The sequence below is a fragment of the Xyrauchen texanus genome, chromosome 13 (assembly GCF_025860055.1).
Source record: "Xyrauchen texanus isolate HMW12.3.18 chromosome 13, RBS_HiC_50CHRs, whole genome shotgun sequence".
NCBI lineage: Eukaryota > Metazoa > Chordata > Actinopteri > Cypriniformes > Catostomidae > Xyrauchen > Xyrauchen texanus.
In genome coordinates, this window is record NC_068288.1 from 8,280,299 (window position 1) to 8,307,647 (window position 27,349).

Below are 27,349 nucleotides of genomic sequence, written 5' to 3' on the forward strand. Positions count from 1 at the left end.
TTCCTGTATTTAACCATTCCCCAAAAAAAGACAAATTAAGTAATGTAGCAAAAATGTTTATTTTCCAAACGTCCCAGGACTAAAAATGCCCAAAGTTAAGTTATAATGTTTGGTATAATATTATTTGATATTGGTATTAATTACAGTTAGGCCTATTATGAAGCATTTAGCTATGTTTTTACGTTTCTAGTTTTGCTCTATTTGTAATCTTGTGTGGCTGGTCCAGTTTGTCCCCGTGTAGAGGCGCTAATGCCAATACATTTGTGGTTCAGTTATCTGTCACACTGGTCATCGAGTTTATGAATCCAACTATGGTGAAGGTTGGTCTCTTGAATATTAATTACATAACGTGACGTTGGCCTTTAAGCTTACCTGATTGGCTGAAAGGCAGATCTTGGTGTGTGGCCATCGTAGCGCAAACCATCTGGAGAATGCCGTGCTGAAGGACTCATGAATATTAATTAAGCCTCGTGTGCTCTTTGGTTTGGAATCGTGTCAAGTGAACTCACGTAATTAATATTCACGAGCAACGTCTTTACCATAGTAGGATTCGTAATTTGTTCACTTACCCCATGCAAGTTTCCTCTTATGGAAGTGCAGTAACAAATGAGGCTCCACAAATTGTTTTATGACTGGGATTGTCCAAAGAGCGACAGGTCGACCCGCTTTACCGAACCGCACGGACAACACGACTAACGGGTATGAAAGCATGTTTGTGTACACTTTATATAAATGCGTAAATTACACACACACACATATATATATTTATATAACAAGGGTATTATGCTATTAATGTGGTTTATATGAGAAGATTTCTAGTGTCAACAGAATTCAAATCGCTTTAAAAAACATACTAAAACTATGTTTTATTTTTTAAATTTAGAAAGTTTAAATCCTCATAAGGATAGTCGCACCAACATAGTATTCCCTACATCGTGGGGACCAAATGTTTCCACAAGGATAGTTAAACCTGAAATTATTGACGTTTTGTGGACAATCAGTCGGTCCCCAAGAGGAAAACAGCTTATACAACCCCAATTCCGAAAAAGTTGGGACAGTTTGAAAAATGCTAATAAAAACAAAAAGGAGATTTGTGAATTATATTTACCCGTTGCTATATTGAACGCACTACAACTACACATTATATGATGTTTTTCCTTGTGAATTTCATTGTTTTTTGAAAAAGTACAATCATTTCAAATCTGTAATTTCAATGAAAGATGATTGCAACACGCTCCAAAAATGTTGTGACAATGGCAATTTAAATCTAATAAAAATAAGACAAGTTAAAATAACAAGGTGATGTGAATTTGGAGATGTTAAACAGGTGAGGCAATTATGTCATAGTATATAAGAAGCCTCCAAAAACAGCCTAGTCTTTCAAGAGTAAGGCTCATTTGAGACAACAGATTCTTCAGCAAAAAATCCAGCACTTTGAGAACAATGTTCCCCAAAGACAAATTGGAAGGGTTTGGGCATTTCACCCTCTACATTTCACAATATAGAATCAGAATCAGCTTTTTTGCCAATTATGCTTACACATACAAGGAATTTGTCTGACAGGAGCTTCCAGTGTACAACAATACAAAAACAGCAGCAAGACACAGGAAAATAAAAAGAATAATACAAATAAATAATTATACATATACGTACATACACTCACTCACCTTCATACATACCCACATACACACACGTAGTGCAAATCTATTACAAAACGTTATATAAAGAACAAAAATACAGTATATTATGTACTGTGCAATGTATGTAATGGCTGAAGTGGATATGTTGGATAGATAGACTTAACTGTGTATTGCACATAATTATTGCTCAATGGGGCAATTTAACTGTTCATGAGATGGATAGCCTGATGGAAAAAACTGTTCCTGTGCCTGACGGTTCTGGTGCTCAGTGCTCTGAAGCGTCGGCCAGAGGGCAACAGTTCAAAATTGTAGTGGACAGGGTGAATGGGGTCCAGAGTGATTTTACCAGCCTTTTTCCTCATTCTGGAAGTGTATAGTTCTTGAAGGGTGGGCAGGGGGCAACCAATAATCCTCTCAGCAATCCGAACTGTCCTCTGTAGTCTTCTAATGTCTGAATTCATAGCTGCACCATACCAGACAGTTATTGAAGTGAAGAGGACAGACTCAATGTCTGCTGTGTAGAACTGTATCAGCAGCGCCTGTGGCAGGTTGAACTTCCTCAGCTGGTGAAGGAAGTACAACCTCTGCTGGGCCTTTTTCACAATGGAGTCAATGTGGATCTCCCACTTCAGGTCCTGTGAGATGGTAGTGCCCAGGAACCTGAATGAATCCACTGCTGCCACAGTGCTGTTTAGAATGGTGAGGGGGGACAATGTTCCTCCTAAAGTCCACAATCATCTCTACCATTTTGAGCGTGTTCAGCTCCAGGTTGTTTTGACTGCACCAGACAGCCAGCCGCTCAACCTCCTTTCTATATGCAGACTCATCATCATCATCTCATCATCTTGGATGAGGCCGATGACAGTGGTGTCGTCTGCAAACTTCAGGAGCTTGACAGAGGGATCCTTGGTGGTGCAGTCATTGGTGTAGAGGGAGAAGAGTAGTGGGGAGAGCACACATCCCCATCAGAAAGCTGGTAATCCACTGACAGATAGACGTGGGAACAGGGAGTTGGCTAAACTTAGTCCGGAGAATAGCTGGGATGATTGTGTTGAAAGCCGAGCTGAAGTCCACAAAAAAGATCCTTGCGTATGTCCCCGGTCTGTCCAGATGTTGCAGGACATGATGCAAACCCAAGTTGACTGCATCATCCAAAGACCTGTTTGCTCGATAAGCAAATTGAAGGGGATCCAGGTGGGCCAACACCAGTCTCTCAAATGATTTCATGACCACAGATGTCAGGGCAACAGGTCTGTAGTCATTAAGTCCTGTGATTTTTGGTTTCTTAGGGAGAAGCATAATAATTGATCATTTGAAGCAGCATGGGACTTCACACTGCTGCAGTGATCTATTGAAGTTCTGTGTGAAGATGGGGGCCAGTTGGTTAGCACAGGAACGAAGGCACGCTGGTGAGACGCCATCTGGGCCTGAAGCCTTCCTTGACCTTTGCTTCCGAAAGACACGGCACACATCATCTTCACAGATCTTGAGTGCAGGTTGTGTAGCAGGAGGGGGGAGGGGGGTTGCAGGCGGTGTTAATGTTTGTGTGAAGTGAAGGTCCGAGTGTGTGTGTGGGGTGTGAAATTGGGCCTTTAGAATCTGCAGTAAAACACATTCAGGTCGTCAGCCAGTCGTTGGTCCACCACAGGGTTGGGGGTAGGAGTCTTGTAATTAGTAAGTTGTTTCAGGCCACTCCACACTAATGCAGGGTCATTAGCTGAAAACTTGTTTTTCAGCTTCTCAGGGTAGCTTCTTTTATCCACTCTGATGTCCTTATTCAGTGTGTATCTGGCCTGATTATTCAAGACTTTATCCCCACCCCTGTAAGAATCCTCTTTGGCATGACGAATCTGTCTGATTTTTCCTGTGAACCATGGTTTATCATTGTTGAATGATAAAAATGTCCTAATAGGGATGCACATGCCCTCACAGAAACTGATGTATGATGTAACCGTATCTGTGAGCTCGTCCAGGTCTGTGGCTGCAGCTTCAAAAACACTTCAATCAGTGCAGTCAAAGCAGACTTGTAGTTCCAGCTCTGCTTCATTAGTCCATCTCCTTACAGTCCTTACAACTGGCTTTGCTGATTTTAATTTCTGCCTGTAGGTTGGAAGAAGATGAACCAAACAGTGATCAGAGAGTCCCAAAGCTGCACGTGGGACAGAGCGATATGCATCCTTTATTGTTGTGTAGCAGTGATCCAATATATTCCGGTCTCTGGTGGGGCATGTAATGTGCTGTCTGTATTTGGGCAGTTCACATGTGAGATTTGCTTTGTTAAAGTCCCCAAGAATAATAATAACTGAGTCCGGGTATTGTTGTTCTGTGTCTGTGATTTGATCAGCCAGCTGTTGCAGCACTATGTTCCCAGACGAATTTGGAGGAATGTAAACACACACCAGAATAAAAGAAAAAAACTCCCGCGGTGAGTAGAACGTCTTTCAGTTAATAAAGAGCGCTTCCAGATTAGGACAGCACATCCTCTTTAATGTTGTTACATCTGTACACCAACTTTCATTGATTTAAAAGCATGTTCCACCACCTCTCGTTTTCCCCGTTAACTCTGCGATCCGCTCTGAACAGCTTGAAGCCCGGCAGATGTAATGCGCTGTCCGGAATGGCTTCACTCAGCCAGGTTTCTATGAAGCACAGTGCAGCAGAGTTTGAGAAGTCCTTATTAGTACATGTGAGGAGATGTTGTTCGTCAGTTTTGTTGTGAAGAGAGCGGAGATTCGCTAGATGAATGCTCGGCAGTGCTGTTCGAATGGCGCGCTGATGGAGTTTAACCAGTGCGCCGGCTCGTTTCCCTTGCCTGCATCTCGTGGCGCGTTTAAACAACAAAGCCGCGCCTCGAACTAAAATGTCCAGCAAAACGTCTGAATATTCAAAAACCGGGAAAAAATTATCTGGTATGTGCTTCTGAATGTTCAGCAGTTCGTCCCTGGTAAAACTGACTGGAATAAGATTACTAAACACAGGACAAACAAACAAAAACAACAAAAGAATTGTAGAGCTCCACACCAAGGCGGCCATCTGCGGCGCCATCGTTCAATACATATTGATAAAGATTAATAAAAAAATCTCTGTGTGTAAAGGGCAAAACGAAAACCACTTCTGAATGTGCGTGATCTCTGATGTCACTGACTTTAAAAACATAATTCATCTGTATTGGATATCATTAACATGGGCTTGGGATAACTTTAGTAAACCTTTGTTAGTCAACACCACTTGCCGCTGCATCCACAGATGCAAGTTAAGACTTTACTGTGCAAAGCAGAAGCCCTACATCAACACTGTCCAGAAGCTCTGCCAACTTTTCGGGGCTCTGTCTCATCTTAGATGGAAAGTAGAACAGTGGAACTGTGTTCTTTTGGTCTGAAGAGTCCACGTTTCAAAAAGCTTTTGAAAAACAAAGCGGTTGTGTTATCCAGGCCAAAGAGTAAAAGGGCCATCCAAGCTTTTATCAGCATTAGGTCCAAAAGCTGGTGTCTGTATGGGTCAGGGGTGTCAGTGCCCATGGGATGGGTAACTTGCACATCGGTGAGAACACCATGAATGCAGACAGATATGTAAAATTTTTGGAGCAACATATGCTGCCATCCAGCACCAGGGGGTTCGCTTTTAACCGGGGAAGCTACTTTGAGGTAGTACTTTCAGGAAAGTGTGGCGCATGCAGAAATCACACCTCATTTCCACTTAATACAACATCACAGTTCCAGTTTACTAGTGAAAGCAAACATGATAGAGACATGCAGTTTTCATTACCTCACTAATTGAACAGACAGCAGGATCATTTATACAAACTGCAAAAAATGATAAAAATGGTGGAAAACCTGAAAGCTTGATGTTTAAAATAAACTTGCTATGGTGAAGCTTATTGAGGAGAGGTGTAATATCACTTTTCTGAGTAATCAAATTTACAAGTTTCACCTATAGGGTATAAAACGGGCATACAATTCCCATAGATTTACAGGGATGGAATGTTCAGTCATTAAACCAGAATAATACAGAGGCTCTTTTGAATTTGGGCAGTGTGCAGCCAAATCAGGCACCAGAAAGTCAGACCGTGGGTACAAGGGAAGTCATGGAGAAATAGGTAGGCCAACTTCAACATTGTGGTGGCAGTGTTTTCGCCTGATTGCTCACATTTTCTTCAGAACTGACCTTTGCCAACTACCCTAGTCCTCTTTGGCAGCAATTGTAGGCTCAAATCATCATTTAAACAATTGCATTTTCATTGCCATGTACATAGATAAATATATGCAAATACTCACTATATATACAGTATGTGTAATTCATACCAGAAAACATCAGAATTGAACTTCCTGAATTACGGAGTGTGCAGTTCAGTAAACTATGGTTCAATGTTTTTCTCAGATTATTCTGTTGTTGATAGTTAATTATTATAACTAGTGGTTACATTTCCCCTATTTATCACAACCCCACATGCCTGGTTGGTTTTGGATCTATATATATATATATATATATATATATATATATACTGATCAGGCACAACATTAAAACCACTGACTGATGAATCACATCAATTGTTGAATCACATCGATTATTTCATTACACTGGCACCTGTCAAGGAGTGGGATATATTAGGCAGAAAGTGATCAGTCAGTTCTTGAATTTCATGTGTTGGAAGCAGGAAAAACGGGCAAGCGTAAGGATCTGAGCAACTTTGACAAGAGTCAAATTGTAATGGCTAGACGACTGGTACAGAGCATTTGGGGTGTTCCCGGAATGCAGTGGTTAGTACCTACCAAAAGTGGTCCAAGGAAGGACAACCGGTGAACCGGTGACAGGATCATGAGTGCCCAAGGCTCATTGATGCACGTGGGGAACGAAGGCTAGCCTATCTGGTCTGATCCCACAGAACAGCTACTGTAGCACAAATTGCTGAAAATTTTAATGCTGACCATGATAGAAAGATGTCAGAACACACAGTGCATCGCAGCTTGCTGCATAGCCGCAGACCTGTCGGAGTGCCCATGCTGACTCCTGTCCACCACCGAAAGTGCCTACAATGGGCAAGTGAGCGTCAGAACTGGACCACGTAGCAATGGAAGAAGGTGGCCTGGTCTGATGAATCACGTTTTATTTTAGATCATGTGGACACCTGGGTGTGTGTGCGTCATTTACCTGGGGAAGAGATGGCAGCAGGGTGCAACATGGGAAGAAGGCAGACCGGTCAAGATGTTCTGGGCAATGTTCTGCTGGGAAACCTTGGGTCCTGGCATTCATGTGGATGTTACTTTGCCCAACTACCTAAAGATTGTTACAGACCACGTAAACCCTTTCATGGCAATGGTATTCCCTGATGGCAGTGGCCTCTTTCAGCAGGATAATGCACCCTGCCACACTGCAAAAAATGTCAGGAATGGTTTGAGGAACATGACAATGAGTTCAAAGTGTTGACTTGGCCTCCAAATTCCTCAGATCTCAATCCGATTGAGGATCTATGGGATGTGCTGGACCAACAAGTTTGATCCATGGAGGCCCCACCCTGCAACTAACAGGACTTAGAGGATCTGCTGTCTTGGTGCAAGATACCACATGACATCCTCAGAGGTCTTGTGGAGTCAATGCCTCGAGTGGGTCAGGGCTGTTATGGGGGCACGAGTGGGACCTACACGATATTAGGCAGGTGGTTTTAATGTTTTGGCTGATTGGTGTATGTGTATGTGTATGTGTATGTGTGTGTGTGTGTGTGTGTGTGTGTGTGTGTGTGTGTGTGTGTGTGTGTGTGTGTGTGTGTGTATGTGTCTATTCCATCTCTCTTTGTCTTCCGGGTGTTCTTGTTTTCTTGTAATGCTTGTAATAGTAATGCTGAATTATAGTGTAGACAAAAGTGTCAGGCATCCTATTGCAGATGTAGAAGAGTAAACATAAGGTTGAAACACAGGCATGGCAAGTTGTTCTGGAGTTATGGGAACATAGTTGAGGATGACATTGTAAATCACACAGCACTCTGCTCAACACAACTCCTCTCATGCTCTGATTGCATAAAAAATAATCCAAATAATAGCTGCGATTTGAAAGCCACTGTCTTTAAATGCCTGCTTGGCTTTTATTTCTCTCCGTTTGTTTTTACAGGAACAGTTTGGCAAAAAGATCCTCATCCTCATCTTACCCTCGTGTCTTTTCAAACCTGCATGCTGTTATTATTGTTGTTGTTGTGGTTTTGGTTTTTAAACCGAATGCAATGATGATGATAGAGCAAGATGGCCAGTGGCTAATAAAATGCAGATACTTATGTATAAAATATTTGAAAACAAAATATAATCCATTGCTTGTCAGTTAATTTTGGAACAATTATTATTATTGAAATAATTATTATTATCAGTCTACCACTAATTGGCTCTTTATCTCTCCCTGCAGTTTGCCACAGTATATGTCAGTATGAGATGTCGTCCCTCAGTGCTAACTTTGTTCAGATTCGATTCGATGACATCCGCTTCTATGAGAACTGCGGTGGAGGGAGTTTTGGGAGCGTGTACCGGGCACACTGGATCTCTCAGGACAAAGAAGTGGCGGTCAAAAAACTGCTGAAGATCAACGATGAGGTGCAATCAAACTACAAAGACAAAATGTGATGCTTTCCATGATCTTTGAACTTTTATTAATTTATTGTTATTTTGGGAGGTCAAGAGACACACCACACTCTATTAAGGCTGACAGTCAGGTGCCAGCAGGAAAAATCCCATTTATTTTCTCCATAGAGAAACAAATTTTTTACAATAACATATCAATCTATATAAGACCTTTAAAAAAACAGTCAGTGCCCACTCACTATTTCAGGCATCTTGGTTGTGCAAGTGTTTTTTCTATTCATTTTTCTCCATACAGATTTCAAAAAGTTCTTCATGAAAGAGTTCTAAGCCATGAACCAAACCAACCACCTCCCTTAAGTGGAGATTTAAAGTAAACAAGGACTTAAATATTGATCTGTTTCTCACCCACACCTGTTATATTGCTTCTGCAGATATAGATTTAAATACTGGACTCTTGTGGATTACTTTTATGTTTCCTTAATGTGATTTTTGGAGCTAAAAAGGTCTGGTCACCATTCACTTGTATTGTATGGACCTACAGAGCTGAGATATTTAAAAAAAAAATATTTGTTTGTGTTCTGCTAAAGGAAGAAAGACATACACATCTGGGACGGCATGAGGGCGAGTAAATGATGAGAGAATTTTCATTTTTGGGTGAACTATCCCTTTAACATACTTTTTTTTTATTAAGTTGAAATAATGGAGACTGATGGCTTGAACAGGAGCATATACCATTGATTAAAAACCTCTGAGCTCACAGTAGGTCTGTCTTTAAAGGTTTATAAGTAATTATTATTAAATCAATTTCACTATGGAAAAAATAAATGGGAGTTTTACTTCCAGAACCAGACTACTGCAATCTATAGCCAAATTCCCAGTAAAGAACTATGCTGCCTATAATCTTGAAGCTAAACTGACCAATCAGAGAAGTCGCTGTTACCTCAGCAGCGACCGCCCACATCCATGAAGCATTGCAAAGACGTTATCAAGTTGGTCTCCCCCCTACATTTTAAAAGGTTTTATATATGTGTGGATCAAAAATTTGTAATAAACAAATTTTAGCAATATTCAAAATATAATAGTCCAAGGTTAAAACTTTTTTTTAATAATTTTGCCTTGAATAAATACTGACAGGGTCCCTCTTGCGCTCTATTGTTGTTGCATCATTTTCTCTGTTCCCTCTTCTCCATCTATGAGAATTATTGTTCTTTAAGGCATGAGAGAGGGGTAGTGTTGGGTTGTAATGCCTTGACTCTCTAGTCTCTAGTGACTCTCTCTACCCCCCACCCCGTATTTGTCTTTCTTGATTTCTCTTTGTCTAAAGTTAATTTGATATACTGTAGGTGTTAAATGTAACATCTAAATGAGGCAGTGCACATTACTGTCAGTATTAATGCTTGCTCAGCAGCATTGCCAGAGTCTGTTGCACTGTTTACCACATCACTGGCAGATGTCTTCCAGCAAAGCTGTTGAGCTATGCCACTTTCCTGGCTTAAGCCATTCCGTGTCCCTATGGACATCTCCCACAATACTTTCTAATGGCTCCCTGTTAACACAGATTGTATCTACAATAATTGGACCTTGCTATACTGTTTTGAAAAGATAGTTTCATGACATTGACGCAGAACTAATTTTAGCCTGAATATGTGACCTCGGTCTGGTGTAGGGGATTTTGCCTTTCATCTCTGCATCTGTTTTTATCTTCGTCCCATTCAGGCCGAGATTCTCAGTGTCCTGAGCCACAAAAACATTATTCATTTCTATGGAGCCATTCTGGAAGCACCTAACTATGGCATTGTTACAGGTAATGTATAGTGAGTGCAATGTCAATGTGCATTTCTGTACTGTCCTTGTAAATGCGTGCTTCTGATATTATGCATAGTAGTATGTGTGTAATAAAACAGTTAGGGAAGATTATGAAGAGAACACACGCACACACAATGCTGTCTTGCCATTTTCTGAACATCCTATTGTGAGCCGTGTCTCAAGGGATGTAAATGTGCTTATGAGCAGATTTATGTGGCCTAATAATTTCTCGAGAGAATGTGCTTAAGCAGATCTACAGACAGCAGTGTGCGCATGCGTGCGTGTGTACAAGTTTGTGTATACTTGTGTCTGAGAGCCACATTTTTGAAAATGTCCTCATTAATATAGTAGAACTGTTAGAAACCCCACTAATGTTGACATTTTAGGTGGTCCTCATTAGTAAAAATGGCTCATAAATCAGCCAAATCATGTTTAGCTTTAAATCTACATATATGCACAGGTTTCTGCAAGGGTTAGGTTTAAGGATAGCCTGCTACGAAATCAATTGAAGTCTATGAGATGTCCTCACTAATATAGTGAAACACATCTGGGATGCCACAACTATTCCTTTAATCCCTAACATATGTTTTGTTGTCCTTACGACCATGCATATTGCAGGAAATTGCAAAGGTCTACGTGTCATGTATTAGCCAGTCTCATATAAATTCGCCTTACTGTGTGTCATAATTTATGAGACACCACCGGCCAAAAATATAGCTATAGGTTGTGTAGGCTTATCGGTAGGAATATGTTGCCACGTAGAATTCTGAAGTTATAACAATAAAAGAAATTCAAAAGCTTTTGGATTCCTAGCTAAAGTTCTTACGGTAAAATATAACTTTCAACAGTCACTTTCTTAGGTAGACCATCTCTATGATTTCATACACTTATGTACTATGTGAGTATGGGTCAGACCATCATTGCGATTTTATACTTTTTCTTTTTTTTTTTGTCACAATTCCAGGGAAAGTTAACAACAAATGCCAAAATCTCCCTAAAGGCTTTTTAATCACATTTGTTGATTAGGGAATGTAAATTTTCTTGTTTAATTGTCACATATAAGGAATAAACCTTAATAGGTTGTGAAAGGAATAAATGCCGGCCTCACAAAAATGTGTATGATGATGCCTATGACGCGTGTGTGTGTTTGTTTTAGAATATACCAGCAGAGGATCACTGTATGAATATTTGTCCAGTGTTGACAGTGAGGAGATGGATATAGGTCAAGTAATGACCTGGGCGATGGACATTGCTAAAGGTATGTGCCAAAATAATTACAGGTGTATGCAAATGTTTAGGCACCCCTGACAATTTCCATGATTTTCATTTATAAATAATTGAGTGTTTGGATCAGCAATTTCATTTTGATCTATCAAATAACTGAAGGACACAGTAATATTTCGGTAGTGAAATTAGGTTTATTGGATTAACAGAAAATGTGCAATATGCATCAAAAACGAAATTAGACAGGTGCATAAATTTGGGCACCATTGTCATTTTGTTGATTTGAATACCTGTCACTACCTAGCACTGATTAATTGGAACACACAATTGGTTTGGTGAGCTCATTAAGCCTTGAACTTCATAGACAGGTGCATCCTATCATGAGAAAACGTATTTAAGGTGGCCAATTGCAAGTTGTTGTTCTCTTTCACTCTCCTCTGAAGAGTGGCAACATGGGGGCCTCAAAACAACTCTCAAATGACCTGAAAACAAAGATTGTTCAACATTATGGTTTAGGGGAAGGCTACAAAAAGCTATTGCAGAGATTTAAGCTGTCAGTGTCCACTGTGAGGAACATAGTGAGGAAATGGAAGACCACAGGCACAGTTCTTGTTAAGGCCAGAAGTGGCAGGTCAAGTAAAATATCGGAGAGGCGAAGGATGGTGAGAACAGTCAAAAACAGCCCACAGACCACCTCCAAAGACCTACAACATCATCCTGCTGCAGATGGTGTCACTGTGCAGCGTTCAACAAGTCAGCGCACTTTGCACAAGGAGAAGCTATACGGGAGAGTGATGCGGAAGAAGCCTTTTCTGCAAACACGCCACAAACAGAGTCGCTTGAGGTATGCAAACGCACATTTGGACAAGCCATCTTCATTTTGGAAGAAGGGGCTGTGGACTGATGAAACAAAGATGGAGTTATTTGGTCATAACAAGGGGCGTTATGCATGGCGGCAAAAGAACACAGTGTTCCAAGACAAACACTTGCTACCCACAGTAAAATTTGGTGGCGGTACCGTCATGCTGTGGGGCTGTGTGGCCAATGCCGTTACTGGGAATCTTGTTAAAGTTGAGGGTCGCATGGATTCCACTCAATATCAGCAGATACTTGAGAATAATGTAGAGGAATCAGTCACAAAGTTGAAGTTACGCCGGGGCTGGATATTTCAACAAGACAACGAACCAAAACACTGCTCAAAATCTACTCTGGCATTTATGCAGAGGAACAAGTACAATGTTCTGGAATGGCCATCCCATTCCCCAGACCTGAATATCTTTGAAAATCTGTGGGGTGATTTGAAGCGGGCTGTCCATGCTAGGCAACCATCAAACCAAACTGAACTGGGGATGTTTTGCAAGGAGGAATGGTCCAAAATACCTTTTATCCAGAATCCAGACACTCATTACAGGCTATAGGAAGCATCTAGAGGCTGTTATTTCTGTTATAGGAGGCTCCACTAAATATTGATGTGATATTTCTGTTGGGGTGCCCAAATTGATGCACCTATCTAATTTCGTTTTGATGCATATTGCACATTTTCTGTTCATCCAATAAACCTATATTTCACTACTGAAATATTACTGTGTCCTTCAGTTATTTGATAGATCAAAATGAAATTGCTGATCCAAACACCCAATTATTTATAAATGAAAATCATGGAAATTGTCAGGGGTGCCTAAACATTTGCATACACCTGTACATGTGTTTGTGTAATGAGCTCATTCACATTTTCATTATGAGATAATGGCTGTTTGTGTGATTTGTGTCTCTGTAGGAATGCATTATTTACATGCTGAGGCCCCAGTGAAAGTCATTCATAGAGATCTGAAGTCGAGAAATGGTGATTTCAATTCCTAACTGTACTGTGTGCAATTTCACAATTTAGGAACAAAAAATACAAACGTTTTCTAACTACTTTGGTCTTTTTTATCTCCACTAGTTGTGTTAACTGCAGACAATGTATTAAAGGTATATATCCTATATAGTCATTCACATCCAAATCTATTTAAAGGAATAGTTCACCCAAAAGTGAAAATTCTCCCATAATTTACTCACCTTTATGCCATCCCAAATGACTGTCCATGACGGCATGCTTTTTATGCAGAAAATAAATATCGATTCCACTTGAACTGCACTCATTGGTCACTACCTTAGTAGTGTTTTCATGCCCAACCCACAGCCAGTGTTAATTTCAAGAAAGCCGGATTTGTATTTTCAGTGTTTCAAGGCACTAACTCAGCAGGGAGTCCAGACAGTCAAGTGATTAACACCTCCCTCTGAGAGGTGCTAATAGCACTCTGTCTCCTTCTGCCTGGCCAGTAATTATGTTAATGAAACTAACACCTGATAATCAGTTTTGGACCCTGTTGACTTGCATTGTGTGGACCTACAGAGCTGAGATTTTCTTCAAAAAATCTTTGTTTGTGTTCAGCAAAAGATAGAAAGTCATACACCTCTGTGATAGGATGAGGGCGAGTAAATGATTGGACCATTTTCATTTTTGGGTGAACTATCCCTTTAAGTAGTCTTCATTTAAACTGTCCCAAAATATAATTGAATGTGACTGTGTTTGTGTAACACATGTTTTTTGTGTCAGATCTGTGATTTTGGGGCTTCTAAGTTGGTTTCTCATACAACACACATGTCTCTGGTGGGCACCTTTCCTTGGATGGCCCCAGAAGTGATCCAGAGCTTGCCAGTTTCGGAGACCTGTGACACCTACTCTTATGGTGTGGTCAGTACTTTTTTAGTCATACCTTAATGTGTGTTTTATATCTTTTTATTTGATTTATACTTTATCTTAAGACAGGGTTTCAGGGTTTGGGTCAGTCTATTATGTTCTACATGGAACACCGTTGAAAAAGGATATTCAATGAGAAAAAATGTAGGACAGGACAATTAGCTAAACATCAAAAATGTCAAAAATTAAATAAAGTAAATAAAAAGTTTACAGATCTCATGCGTTCAATAATTTCTCTTGGGCCACCCACCCAAAAGTTTCTGCCTGTCCAACTGCTTTAAAAACAACAGATGTGAATGGGAAGTCGCTGCAAGACTATACTGTATATTTACCATACATAGTTTAGGGTTTGACTCAATTAGTTGTTGTTGTAAACAGTCTGCATTGCCTAAATTACAGTTCCAGTTATTCACACTATAGAGTAAATGTTTGTCCTTCTAGAGAGTGATGCGTGAGTGTACTGTATTTGCATTTATTTGTGGTTTGTCTTGCAGGTATTGTGGGAGTTGCTGACTAGAGAAGTGCCATTTAAAGGTTTCGAGGGATTGCAGGTGGCCTGGTTGGTTGTAGAAAAGAATGAGGTACTGTAGAGTCCCACATCCAAGACTTCATTTGTATTCTTAAAAGAAAAGGTCACCCAAAAATCGTAACTTTGTCAATATATATAATCCCCCTAATGTCACTTTTTTCTTCCGAGGAACACAAAAGTTACATTTTTAAAAAGCCTTTTACAGGATTTATTTACCGTAATTACAGTGAATAATGGCTCGGATCTGTCAAGCTCTAAAAATACAAACACACACACACACACACACACACACACACACACCAGAAAACCACAGTCAACGTAATCAATACGACCCATGCCCTATATGACTTCTGAAGCAATACGATCCACTTGTGTGATGAATAGAATGATATTGAAATCGTTATTCACTCTCAAATCATTAATATAGAACTTAATTAATTATAATCAACATTTCTCTTCCTTCGTCTCCTATGTTGGAAGAATTATTTTCATTACGCTTGTCGCAGTGCACTATGTGGTTGCCTTCGTGAAGTTTACATGCAAACAGGGCCGGCCCAAGCCTTTATGGGGCCCTAAGCAGAATTTGATTTGGGGGCCCCTCGGTGCCGCCAATATGATTGAATATTGTCAATGCTTGATTATTCGCACACTATAAATCTAACACACCCCTTATCAATTTTATTAGTTGTAGCTGTGTTGCTTACAACATACCAATGTCTGCCTGGCATGATTTAATGTAACAGTAGCACACCTATATTTACCCAATCCTGTTGATCCTCTGTTACCAGTTCTGTGTACTTCCTAGAGAACAATTTGCAGCAGAAGCTGTAGACAGTATCATTTCTTTTTGAATAAGTGAGCAGCTCCACTTAAATTTTTTCCCCATTAATTAACTTTCTGTTGGTGTAGTGGAAGCTTCGGCCATCAGGTTTTTCAGGGAATGTGAAGTTTTCCTTTATAGGCAGTGGCCCTCTGCTTACCAGATCAGTCCTTTCTGAGTCAGACAGGATAGATGACCAACCACATCAGTGGATGCAGGTGCTGGGAAGTGCTCCTCGCATGCAGAGGATGGACCTGATGAAAGATGAAAATAATAATAAAAGCTAGCCATGTTAGATGTCATATTAGAAGGTAATGCAACTGTCTGTCAAAAACAAAGGCATGGTTTATCCATATAAATATAATGATCTGGGATTGTTGAAAAATCATCATCAGCTGTAGCACTGGTACTTGGGGCAGGTGGCGTTGGTTGTGCCCCACGTCCAAAATATTTCAACAGTGCTCCTAGGGAAGTTTCATAAAAGTACATATTTGACAGAATATTTGACAAAATATGTTATTTTCTCATTACAAATTATTATACACAGCAGCAAGCCATCTGTACGACTAAACAACAACTCTTAATCTATAACTAGCTAACTGAGGCATAATGATATTGGAATATAATAGCAAAGACCCCAAAATGGTAGACTAATGTAAATAATGTTAAGTTGTTATCAGTACAAAGTTTATGGAACAGAAGCTTATTTTTGTTACAAAAATATATACCCAGGAAAGTTATTTTTACACAGAAGACAAAAACTTTAATCTAAAACTTGCTAAGTAATATGTTGTACTAATAATATATTAAGATGTCAAGGCTATTTACGGATGATTAATCAAACTTTCCTAAAAAAGAAGATATGCTACATAGGCCATGTTAACTAACTTGCCAGCTAATGTTAGCTCGTAACTTAGCCTAGCTATTAACATACCTTTATCGTGCTGTTTTTTTCTCTTCCTCTGTTTTCTTCTTTTTCCTTTTCTCTGCACCAGAGGATATGTCCTTTTTTGTGACATTGCTGTTTTGCTGTCTGAATGTGCTTGCATCCTGCAGCCCGTTAACATATTGCATTTAATATTGCGTTTTTGTATAATTACCATTGTCCATTGACAGTATAATCAAAAAGCAGCCGCTTAGTTCGCTTATGCCTTGGGCCGGCTATGCATGCAAAACTGCCTTATTCTCAAGTAGAGTGCAGACTAGCTAAGCAAGCTTGATTTCGTGCATCCAAAATATGTCAGACCACAACTTATAACGCAAGTATGCGAGTCACCTGAACTGCGCCGCATTTGCTCTCGTGACGGCGTTCCACAAGGAGAATCGAGGCTTCGCCCTCAGACAGTTCTAATGAAATGTGATCTGTTTGGGAAAGCCAAAATAGATCTATTTGCATCTCTGGAGACAACACGTTGTTGCCTATGGTACTCTTTGCACTTTGAATGGCAAGCTTTTGTATTTGTTTACTTGTGGAAAGTATGTTTTTGGCCTTCAATTTTACCAAAACAAAGTATCTTAGAAGGTAGCATATTTATGCTGCCTACCTTTTGGAACAGCTTTCACATCTGGATTATGCCTCAAAATTATTTATAAACAAGGTTTAAAGTTTGGTGCTACAAAATTATCAGATAAACCTTGATTTTATCTAAATTTAAGATTAATCCTTGTTGGCGAGTCCTTGTGAATCCTTGTAAATGAGTTTTAATGCTAACATGCATCACATGATGCCTAACTGTGGTTAGAATCATTGAATGCATTATTTTGGCCTCGTGCATACATGGTGCTTAATTATGCAATGTATAATAATGTATATTCAAATGTTAATGTGTAGGGAAGAGAAAGTCTGTCATGTTTCATATGTAAATGCTTGCCTGTTTATGTAGAGAATGTTGATGTTAACAAATGTCATGTCTCTTGCACCGATTTTATTATATAAAAGTCAAGATAAAAGTTATATTATAATTTTTTTACATTTATATCATTATGCCTATTGTTATATTACCCTGAAATTAGTTTTAAAAAATTAATTACCACAGCTGCGAGGGGGTTTCGATTACTGCTGCTGGGAGAGCGAATGTAAATTTGGCATCTTCTCCCATCTGACTTAATCCTCGCTCTCTATTTTTTTTCCTCTTCTGGAAAGTCATTCAAACGTAATAGTGAATTTTTTCCATTCACTCCCATCCACTTCTGTCGAAGTTTACCATGCAAACGTTTACTTCTGCGTTCCAAAACCCTTAGTGTGAAAAAGTTCTATTTACATTTAATCCCTCAACAGTGCAAATAAATGGGCATCAGATTGTCAGATTTTTCAGTCAATCATATTGATATATTTGTTCCTGGTGGGTGTGGTCTTTCACATGTGTCCCAGTCAAGGCCTTCTAGCTGGCCTTGAGTGACGCAATCAAGCTTCACACATTAAGTAATGGACGTAATTCGAAAGTGAATAGCATGAGACCAAGCTGTCGGCTGTCATATTTGCTGCTATTGCCATTGAGAAAGAGATTCTTATGGATTTAAAAACCTGAGATGTTCTGCATGATTGATTAATTTATTAACCAGTAAAGGAGGGCTGATTTTCACAAAGCAAATTGGTTAGTGCTTTTTGCATTATTATAGCAACATCAAGAGTTTTCTAAGTGTAAATTAGGCTGCTTGAGCATTCAGTGTCTTTTCACATTTTGAGAAGTAATCGAGTACCCTGTTGAAACAAAATTTGTTGCAAGCTACATTTAAATTACAAATATTATTTGATAGCTTTTTCCAGGTATTGTAGAACTCCTTGGTAGACTCATATGAACATTTTAAATTTTTTAATGTCAGTTTGGGAGATGTATCCAACTCTTATTTAATAATGTATTTCAAAAAACAGTCATGCTGCAGTTAAAATTAGGCTGTCTTGAGTATTCATCATCTTTTCAACTTTTGGCTTTTAGGCATTGAAATGTTTTTCAAATGTCAATTGGTGATTTTAGGCAGCTGCGACTTTATGTATGATGTTCATAGGGTGTCTTGTTAATTGTAAAACTGTGTTTTCTGAATGGAATGAATCGCACTGAAGGCCTAGACTTAAAATGCACTGGTCGCCACTGGAGTACTGATAGATTACAGTTCTCTTTGTGTTTGCCAAGGAGCCACTGGCTGAGGATCAGATCAGACCACAGAGGTTTTAGTGCTGTAGGGGGTTGTCAGGAAACCTTTTATACATAAACATCCCAACCAGATATATATATAGAGAGAGAGAGAACTTCTAAGAGAAAATGTTGGCAAGGGGTAGTGGGAGAGGTCAAAAGATGGATGAAAATATATTTTGGTTTACATAAAATTTTTATGGGGAAAGTGTAGTTTCCATGCTCATGTTGACTCATGATTATGTAGTGTGCCAGTGCTGTTTGTCAAATCTAATACTGTGTGCAGTATATTTATTAGAGCCGATTTCCTATTAGACAAGTCATTTTGCAATGTCAGATTGCCTCATGTGTGGCTTATCAAATGGGTTTCAATGAGTCTCCATTAACAACATCCCACCTCAAATTCTCTCAAAGTTCCATTATCTTGAGTGAGACCTAGATTTTATCACTCCATAGTGTAAACAGTGCTCATGTAATAGCCCTTTGTTAAGCCTTATATACTGGTTATGTTATAACAGCATGCCAGACTATGTTGAACATGGAAATATCCACTCTTCATTTGAGATGTGATGTAAACTTAGCCCAGTGGAGCACTTTGAAACAGTTGCTTTTGGAAGCTTAAACTGGACTCATGCTAAAATTAGCATTTTATGTTATAGTGGCTTTTCAAAATGGATTTTAATGTGTGTGAATGTGTCTGTGGTATTTGCATGGGTTATGTGTTCTAGAGGCCGACCATTCCCAGCAGCTGCCCTGCCAGTTTTGCCGATCTGATGAGATCCTGCTGGATCACAGAACCCAAGGTGCATGCTGGGTTAGAGGCAACATTCAGCTCAGGGGGAAGATCACTAGAAATTCTGGAAAATAAATCTGAAGGCATATTCACACCAAACAAGATTTGTTAGTTGTTTTTTGGAATGAAAAACATGCAAAAAATTTTTTCATGATTTCTAATGAAACAAAACATTTTCGTGAGCATTTTCATAACGATTCCGAAACACAATTCTGCAATGATCAGGCTAAAAATACGTTGTTTTCTTTCGGATGGTGAAGAATTAATTAAAAGGGATAGTTCACCCAAAAATGAAAATTCTCTCATAATTTACTCCCCCTCATGCATCCCTGAAGTGAATGTGTATGTATGCCTTTTTTCTGCTGAACACGAAAGTTTTGGAGGAATATTTCAGCTCTCTAGGTCCATACAATGCAACTGAATGGTGACCAAAGCTTTGAAGCTCCAGAAAGCACATAAAGGCATCATAAAAGTTATCCATAAGACTTTAAGGTTTAATCCATGTCTTCTGAAGTGATATGATAGGTGTTGGTGATAAACAGATCAATAATCAAGCCCTTTTTACTATAAATCTCCACTTTCATTTTTACAATTTCTTCTTTTGTTTTTTGGCAATTCACATTCTTCTTGCACTTTGTCACCTACTGGTCGGGGTTGGTCAAAGGTGGAGATTTATAGTGAACAATTACTTAAATATTGATATGCTTCCCAACACCTATCATATAGTTTCTGAATCATGGATTAAACCACTTGAGTCTTATGGATTACTTTTATGCTGCATTTATATGCTTTTTGAGCTTCAAAGTTTTGATCACTATTTACTTGCTTTGTATGGACCTACAGAGCTGAGACATTCTTCTAAAAAATCTTAATTTATGTTCTGCAGAAGACAGAAAGTCAAACATATCTGGGATGGCATGAGGGGGAGTAAATTTTGATAGATTTTTTATTTTTGGGTGAACTATTCCTTTAAGTGTCCGAACTTTGTTTAGAGAATGACAAAAATTCAGTATTTGATTTTGTATAAATAATTTTGGTGCAAAAATATTTGCATCTTTATATTGTTTATTGTTTATTATTTGTATATTTATGTTTTAAGTATGTATATAAACTATTTATAAGCACATTAATTTATACAATATTTAAACATGTATATAAGTATAGATATTTTAGTAACATCAAACTTAAGATGCACATGCATTTTGAAGTGTAAAGTATGCATTTTTAAAACTTAAGAAGTTTAAATGTTTTTGAAATAATATGACTGTTAGGAGCTTTCACAGTAAGGAACATGGCCACTTTTTTTGTACCAAAATGTATGAATACTGACATTTACTCAGAAACAAACACATTTTCAGTTCATTTATGTGCTGAATTGTGTTAAAAATGGACCACAATAAATATTAATTTATCTTCTCCTTAGGAAAGGCCACAGTTTAAAATGATCCTGAGCACCCTGGAGACCATAAAAAATGACAGCAAGCTGCCTGACCAGTGCAACTCCTTCTTACATCACAAAGCTGAGTGGATGTATGTACAATCTAGAAATAATAACCACACACTGAGACTGATAAGAAACGTTTGTTCTGGTTCTTAGGCCAAAAAAAGTCAACAATGTTGATTTGAAGCATTAAGAATGAGTTTATGTCTTCACACCTAAGGTTATATAACCTTTATGCTGAATGAATAGAAATTAATAGTTACCAATTAATATCTGTGTGGGGAAAAAAAACACAATTTTAAAAGAAAAACTCTCCATTTAAATTTTTGCATGTGTTAAAAAAATAAATTATTTATATATATACTGTATATAAAAAATCCTGAATGACTGAATAAAAGTTTCTTTAAGCTTAACAAATATGAATTATTGGTAACACTATATTAGGGTTCCATTTGTTAACATCAGTTAATACATTAGGTATAATGAACAAACAATTAACTTGATATTTTTAACAGCATTTATTCATCTTTATTAATGTTAGTTAATAAAAATACAATTTGTTCATTGTTACTTCATGTAAGTTCATAGTGCATTAGGCCTAACTAGGGCTGTCACGATTACTCGATTTAATTCGATAACTCGATTCTAAAAATTAATTGATTACAAAATTGGCGAATCGACGAATCGAAAATAAGGCGGAAGTGACTAAAACGACAAGATGTGTCAACTGTGTGACAGCGCTTCACCTTATGCCCTCCATCACCTTCTTGTTTGCAAATAGCCACACTGAAGGCTTTGCGTGTGGAGATAAAATGTTAAGACTACAGTCCCACCTGCTGGCACAGATATATAATTACAGGCAGTCTTGTTTCCATGTCAAAGAGCATTTGAGATTTCAAGTTTCAGAAAGTAGAAATACTTGCAACTTCCATAAGAGACTTTTAAGAAATGTATATGTCCTGCAGTGTGACATGCTATACTCTGTCTAGAACATGAGCATTTAGCTCTTTGTTTTAAAATTATTATGCATGCAGGTTTATGAACTACGTAATGGAATATCTGCACTTTTAAAAATATATTTATCACACAGCAAAAGAAAATAATGGCACTAAGTTACACACTTTTCTCTTATACATTCATTGCAATTCTAACCTCAAATTTTGATGTTGATTTTAAAAAAAAAGACCATTAACATGCTTTGCCCCAATAACCCATGTATTTTCATATTTGAATGCAAATGTATTGAATTACACCAGTATGTGCATTGTTTATATTTCCTGTCTTCTCTCTCTGTAAGGTGTGAGATAGAGGAGACTCTGGAACGCTTGAAGCAGCTGGAGAGGGAGTTGAGCTGTAAGGAGCAGGAGCTGGCCCAGAGAGAAAGGAGACTGACAGAGTGGGAGAACAGGCTCATGGAAAGATCTCGATCCTACACTCCCGTGAGTCTGCACAATACTGAATTCAATATACACTTCAAACTATTGCAATCACACTGCATACTTTACACTTTTACAACATATTTAAATAGCGGGACAATTTATGAAAATTTTAAAATATACTGTGTATATATACACTCACCTAAAGGATTATTAGGAACACCATACTAATACTGTGTTTGACCCCCTTTCGCCTTCAGAACTGCCTTAATTCTACGTGGCATTGATTCAACAAGGTGCTGAAAGCATTCTTTAGAAATTTTGGCCCATATTGATAGGATAGCATCTTGCAGTTGATTGAGATTTGTGGGATGCACATCCAGGGCACAAAGCTCCCGTTCCACCACATCCCAAAGATGCTCTATTGGGTTGAGATCTGGTGACTGTGGGGGCCATTTTAGTACAGTGAACTCATTGTCATGTTCAAGAAACCAATTTGAAATGATTTGAGCTTTGTGACATGGTGCATTATCCTGCTGGAAGTAGCCATCAGAGGATGGGTACATGGTGGCCATAAAGGGATGGACATGGTCAGAAACAATGCTCAGGTAGGCCGTGGCATTTAAACGATGCCCAATTGGCACTAAGGCCTAAAGTGTGCCAAGAAAACATCCCCCACACCATTACACCACCACCACCAGCCTGCACAGTGGTAACAAGGCATGATGGATCCATGTTCTCATTCTGTTTACGCCAAATTCTGACTCTACCATCTGAATGTCTCAACAGAAATCGAGACTCATCAGACCAGGCAACATTTTTCCAGTCTTCAACTGTCCAATTTTGGTGAGCTCTTGCAAATTGTAGCCTCTTTTTCCTATTTGTAGTGGAGATGAGTGGTACCCGGTGGGGTGTTCTGCTGTTGTAGCCCATCTGCCTCAAGTTTGTGCGTGTTGTGGCTTCACAAATGCTTTGCTGCATACCTCGGTTGTAACGAGTGGTTATTGCAGGCAAAGTTGCTCTTCTATCAGCTTGAATCAGTCGGCCCATTCTCCTCTGACCTCTAGCATCAACAAGGCATTTTCGGCCCACAGGACTGCCGCATACAGGATGTTTTTCCCTTTTCACACCATTCTTTGTAAACCCTAGAAATGGTTGTGCGTGAAAATTACAGTAACTGAGCAGATTGTGAAATACTCAGACCGGCCCGTCTGGCACCAACAACCATGCCACGCTCAAAATTGCTTAAATCACCTTTCTTTCCCATTCTGACATTCAGTTTGGAGTTCAGGAGATTGTCTTGACCAGGACCACACCCCTAAATGCATTGAAGCAACTGCCATGTGATTGGTTGATTATATAATTGCATTAATGAGAAATTGAACAGGTGTTCCTAATAATCCTTTAGGTGAGTGTATATATAAATTATTATTATATATTTCTTTTCTTTTTTTTTTTTCTTGCATAACTACACAGTGTGTATACTGAATACTGTATTCTTTTTAAAATGTAGTATAGTCGTATGCTATTTCCAAGACATTGTCTGTCTTTAAACAAATGATAAAAATTCTTGCACATAAAACATGGGACGAATGTTAAGTATTAAAACATCTAGGTTACCTAGAGTATAAATACATTTTAATTTTGGAGTCCAACAGCTGGAATTATTAGTTTGTTAAAGGAATAGTTCACCTAAAATTGAAATTTTGTCAGTATTTACTCACTCTTATGTAGTTCCAAACCTCCATTACTTCCTTTCTTCCATAGAATGCAAAGGAAAATATTTAATTATGTACTGATTGGTCTTTTCCATGCATTAACAGTAAATGGGGACTGGAGCTTTCAAGCTCCAAAATTATGCAAAAGTTATGTATTAGTTTCGTATCTATAATAGAGGTCTTCTAGTTACTCTAAACCACAAGATCTTGTTTATCAGTCAGTACATTTACATTCTCTCATGATTAACTCACACTCATGCATCCCAGATGTGTGACATACTTTCGTCTACAGAACACAAATAAAGATTTTAAGAATATCTCAGCTCTGTAGGTCCATACAATGTAAGTGAATGGTGTCCAGAACTTTGAAGCTCCAAAAAGCACATAATGGCATCATAAAAGTAATCAATATTACTCCAGTGTTTAAATCTATGTCTTCAGAAGTTATATGATAGGTGTGGGTGAGAAACAGATCAATATTTAAGTCCTTTTTTTACTATAAATCTCCACTTTCTCTTTTAACATCTGTAAGCCACATGTGGCTCCTGTTTAGTTTCACTTTTTACATGTGAAAGTGGAGATTTATAGTAAAAAAGCCAAGGACTTAAATATTGATCTGTCTCTCATCCGCAAAGCTGAGATATTTTTTCTAAATAATCTTCATTTGTTTTCAGCAGAAGAGAGAAAGTTATACACATCTGGGATGGTGAGAAAATGATGAGAGACTTTTCATTTTTAGGTGAACTATCCCGTTAACTAACATTGCAACATTCTTCCTATAAAAATGTTAACCTATAATTTCTATTTACTGAGGGGCACAGGGAAAATATGGGAGGGCCCCCCTAAGACCGCTGATACTGGGGGGTGTGCAGTAGTTTGTGCAGTAGTTTCTCTCATTTCGCCATCCAACCATGGAAAGGGGGGCTTGTTTGCAGGGCTGTAGCTAGTGGGGTGAAAGGTGGTAATGATTCTTGGGATCCACAGTTCCAGGGGACCTCACAACAAATTATAAACTTTCTTTTTTAATAGGAAAGGGGCCCAGAGCAATATACAGTCAGGGGGCCCAGAATACCATGCTACGGCCCTGATTGTTTGAATTGCCATCCAACTGGTTTAGGGGCGTCAGAAGTTTCTGGAGAAACTTTAGATAGAGAGATATATATATATATATATATATATATATATATATATTCTTTGTATTGAGCTAAGAGGTTAGTGTGTGACATTTCAGTCTTATATTGGTCACACATCTTCTCATCATCCAGATTTGCAGAGTTCACCAAACTTGAACTTTCATCTGCCATGGTATGCAAAATTTCTTAGTTTGAACGGGTGTGAATGGAGTGTTAAGTCTAGTGTGATTGTATCTTGGCTTCATCCAGCATGTATGCACATTAAAAAGACTGCAGTTGACAGAAGTAACATGTGGCGTGTATTAACATTAACATTTGCTCAGCTGACATCCTTCCTTCAAATGTTCTATTACACATTGTGTCGTGTACAGACAGATGAAGACTGTAGCTTCACAAACTATGCAAAAACCTATTGTAGCTTGATTACAACTGCACATGTAAACACCGATTGACAGATTGAAGACTGATTTTTTTTCATAATGGAAGATTCTAAAAGTTAGCATCTAGTTATGAGAAATGTATGTATAAATATGAGTGAATTTTCTTCTCTAATTCTAATATTTTTTTCTGAATTTTTAATTTGTTCTAATTTCCTGTTCTTTTCACAGCTGTTTTCACACATATCCCCCATGGCTGCCACTCTCAGGGCCGAGTCCTTCTATGAGGCTCACATGGAGGAGAGCAAAAGCTCAGAGGTCAGCTGCCAGATCTCATCAACATGCCATAATGGAGATCAGGGTCAGGCCAACCTTCAGAATCTCATGCTTGGGTTCGGCAGTGTGTTTGACCTGGATGTAAATGTTTCTGATGGTTACTTCGTCTGCAAGTCAGGAATGCAGGTGAACATGCAAGCCAAAATCTCCAAGTACTGCAGTGTCCGTGAGGGGCGCAAACTAAACATGGCCATCACCATGGATGACTTTGGCTGGTCCGACGAAGACAGCGATTAGTGGAGGGCAAAAGGAGGTGGTAGGGTATGCTCAGAGCCAGTCCAAGGTAACAAATCTAGAGTCAGAGCTAGTAAAAATATATTTTAACAGCTGGAATTATTGATTTGTCAAAGGAATAGTTCACCCAAACTGACATTATTTACTCTCATGTTGTTAACTAAACCAGTATATGAGGGCTCAACGCTACGGATGTTTTCGCTACGCATAGGCTAGTGCTTCAGACTTTTACTTGCCCTGCCAAAAGTATCACTGGCCCTAAAACAAAAATGAAAATTAGCTGATACATCATGGCTTAAAAATATTGTCCAAAGCTAAATAATATATTATATATATATATATATATATATATATATATTTTTTTTATACTTTTAATATACTGTTTATATATACTTTTATTCATCAAAATGGTATTCAACTGATCACAATGTATAGTCAGGACATTAATAACGTGAAAAATTACTATTACAATTTGAAAAAAAAAAAAAATTCAGAACTTCTTAAACTACTACAAAGAGTTCTCATCAAAACATCCTCCATGTGCAGCAATGACAGCTTTGCAGATCCTTGGCATTCTAGCTGTCAGTTTGTCCAGATACTCAGGTGGCATTTCTCCCCACACTTCCTGTAGCACTTGCCATAGATGTGTCTTGTCGGGCACTTCTCATGCACATTACAGTCTAGCTGATCCCACAAAACCTCAATGGGGTTTAGATCCATAACACTCTTTTCCAATTATCTGTTGTCCAATGTCTGTGTTTCTTTTTGTTTTTATGTTTCAAAAGCTATGTTTTCTTTGCAATTCTTCCCATAAGGCCTCCTGAGTCTTCTCTTTACTGTTGTACACGAAACTGGTGTTGAGCATGTAGAATTCAATGAAGCTGTCAGCGGAGGACATGCGAGGCATCCATTTCTCAAACTAGAGACTCTGATGTGCTTCTCCTCTTGTTTAGTTGTACATCTGGCCTTCCACCTCTTTTTCTGTCCTTGTTAGAGCCAGTTGTTCTTTGTCTGTGAAGACTGTAGTGTACTCCTTTTGTATGAAATCTTCTGTTTTTTAGCAATTGCAACAGAGAAAGCGGTTTCTTTTTTGCCCTTTTTGACCTAATATTGACCTTAAGACATGCCAGTATATTGCATATTGTGGCAACTCAAAAACAAACACAAAGACAATGTTAAGCTTCATTTAATTAACCAAATAGCTTTCCACTGTGTTTGATATAATGGTAAGTGATTTTCTAGTACCAAATTAGCAATTTAGCATGATTACTCAAGGATAAGGTGTTGGAGTGATGGCTGCTGTCTATATTTGATCAAAAATTACTTTTTTCAAATAGTGATGGTGCTGTTTTTTACATAAGTAATGTCCTGACTATACATTTTGATCAGTTGAATGCCATTTTGGTGAATTAAAGAACCAATTTCCTTCCAAAACATCAAAATCTGTACATTATTCCAAACTTTTTCCCGCCAGTGTGTGCAATATAT

The 27,349-nt window shown here is 38.5% G+C and overlaps 1 protein-coding gene across 2 annotated transcripts; it reads left to right on the plus strand.

Annotated features, from left to right (window-relative positions):
• Positions 1-600: 600 nt before the first annotated feature.
• LOC127653953 (mitogen-activated protein kinase kinase kinase 20-like) lies at positions 601-26,165 on the plus strand. Of its 2 annotated transcripts, none has more exons than XM_052140832.1 (12): positions 601-699; positions 8,028-8,212; positions 9,917-10,004; positions 11,163-11,264; positions 13,008-13,073; positions 13,173-13,201; positions 13,830-13,967; positions 14,468-14,554; positions 19,182-19,256; positions 20,670-20,776; positions 21,985-22,126; positions 25,523-26,165. In XM_052140832.1, the coding sequence occupies exons 2-12, from the start codon at positions 8,054-8,056 to the stop codon at positions 25,862-25,864; spliced, it is 1,335 nt and encodes a 444-aa protein (XP_051996792.1). In that variant the 5' UTR covers positions 601-699; positions 8,028-8,053; the 3' UTR covers positions 25,865-26,165. The 2 variants fall into 2 exon arrangements, with proteins under 2 accessions (XP_051996792.1, XP_051996793.1); XM_052140833.1 differs by having other exon boundaries at positions 629-711; positions 8,038-8,212.
• Positions 26,166-27,349: the final 1,184 nt, after the last annotated feature.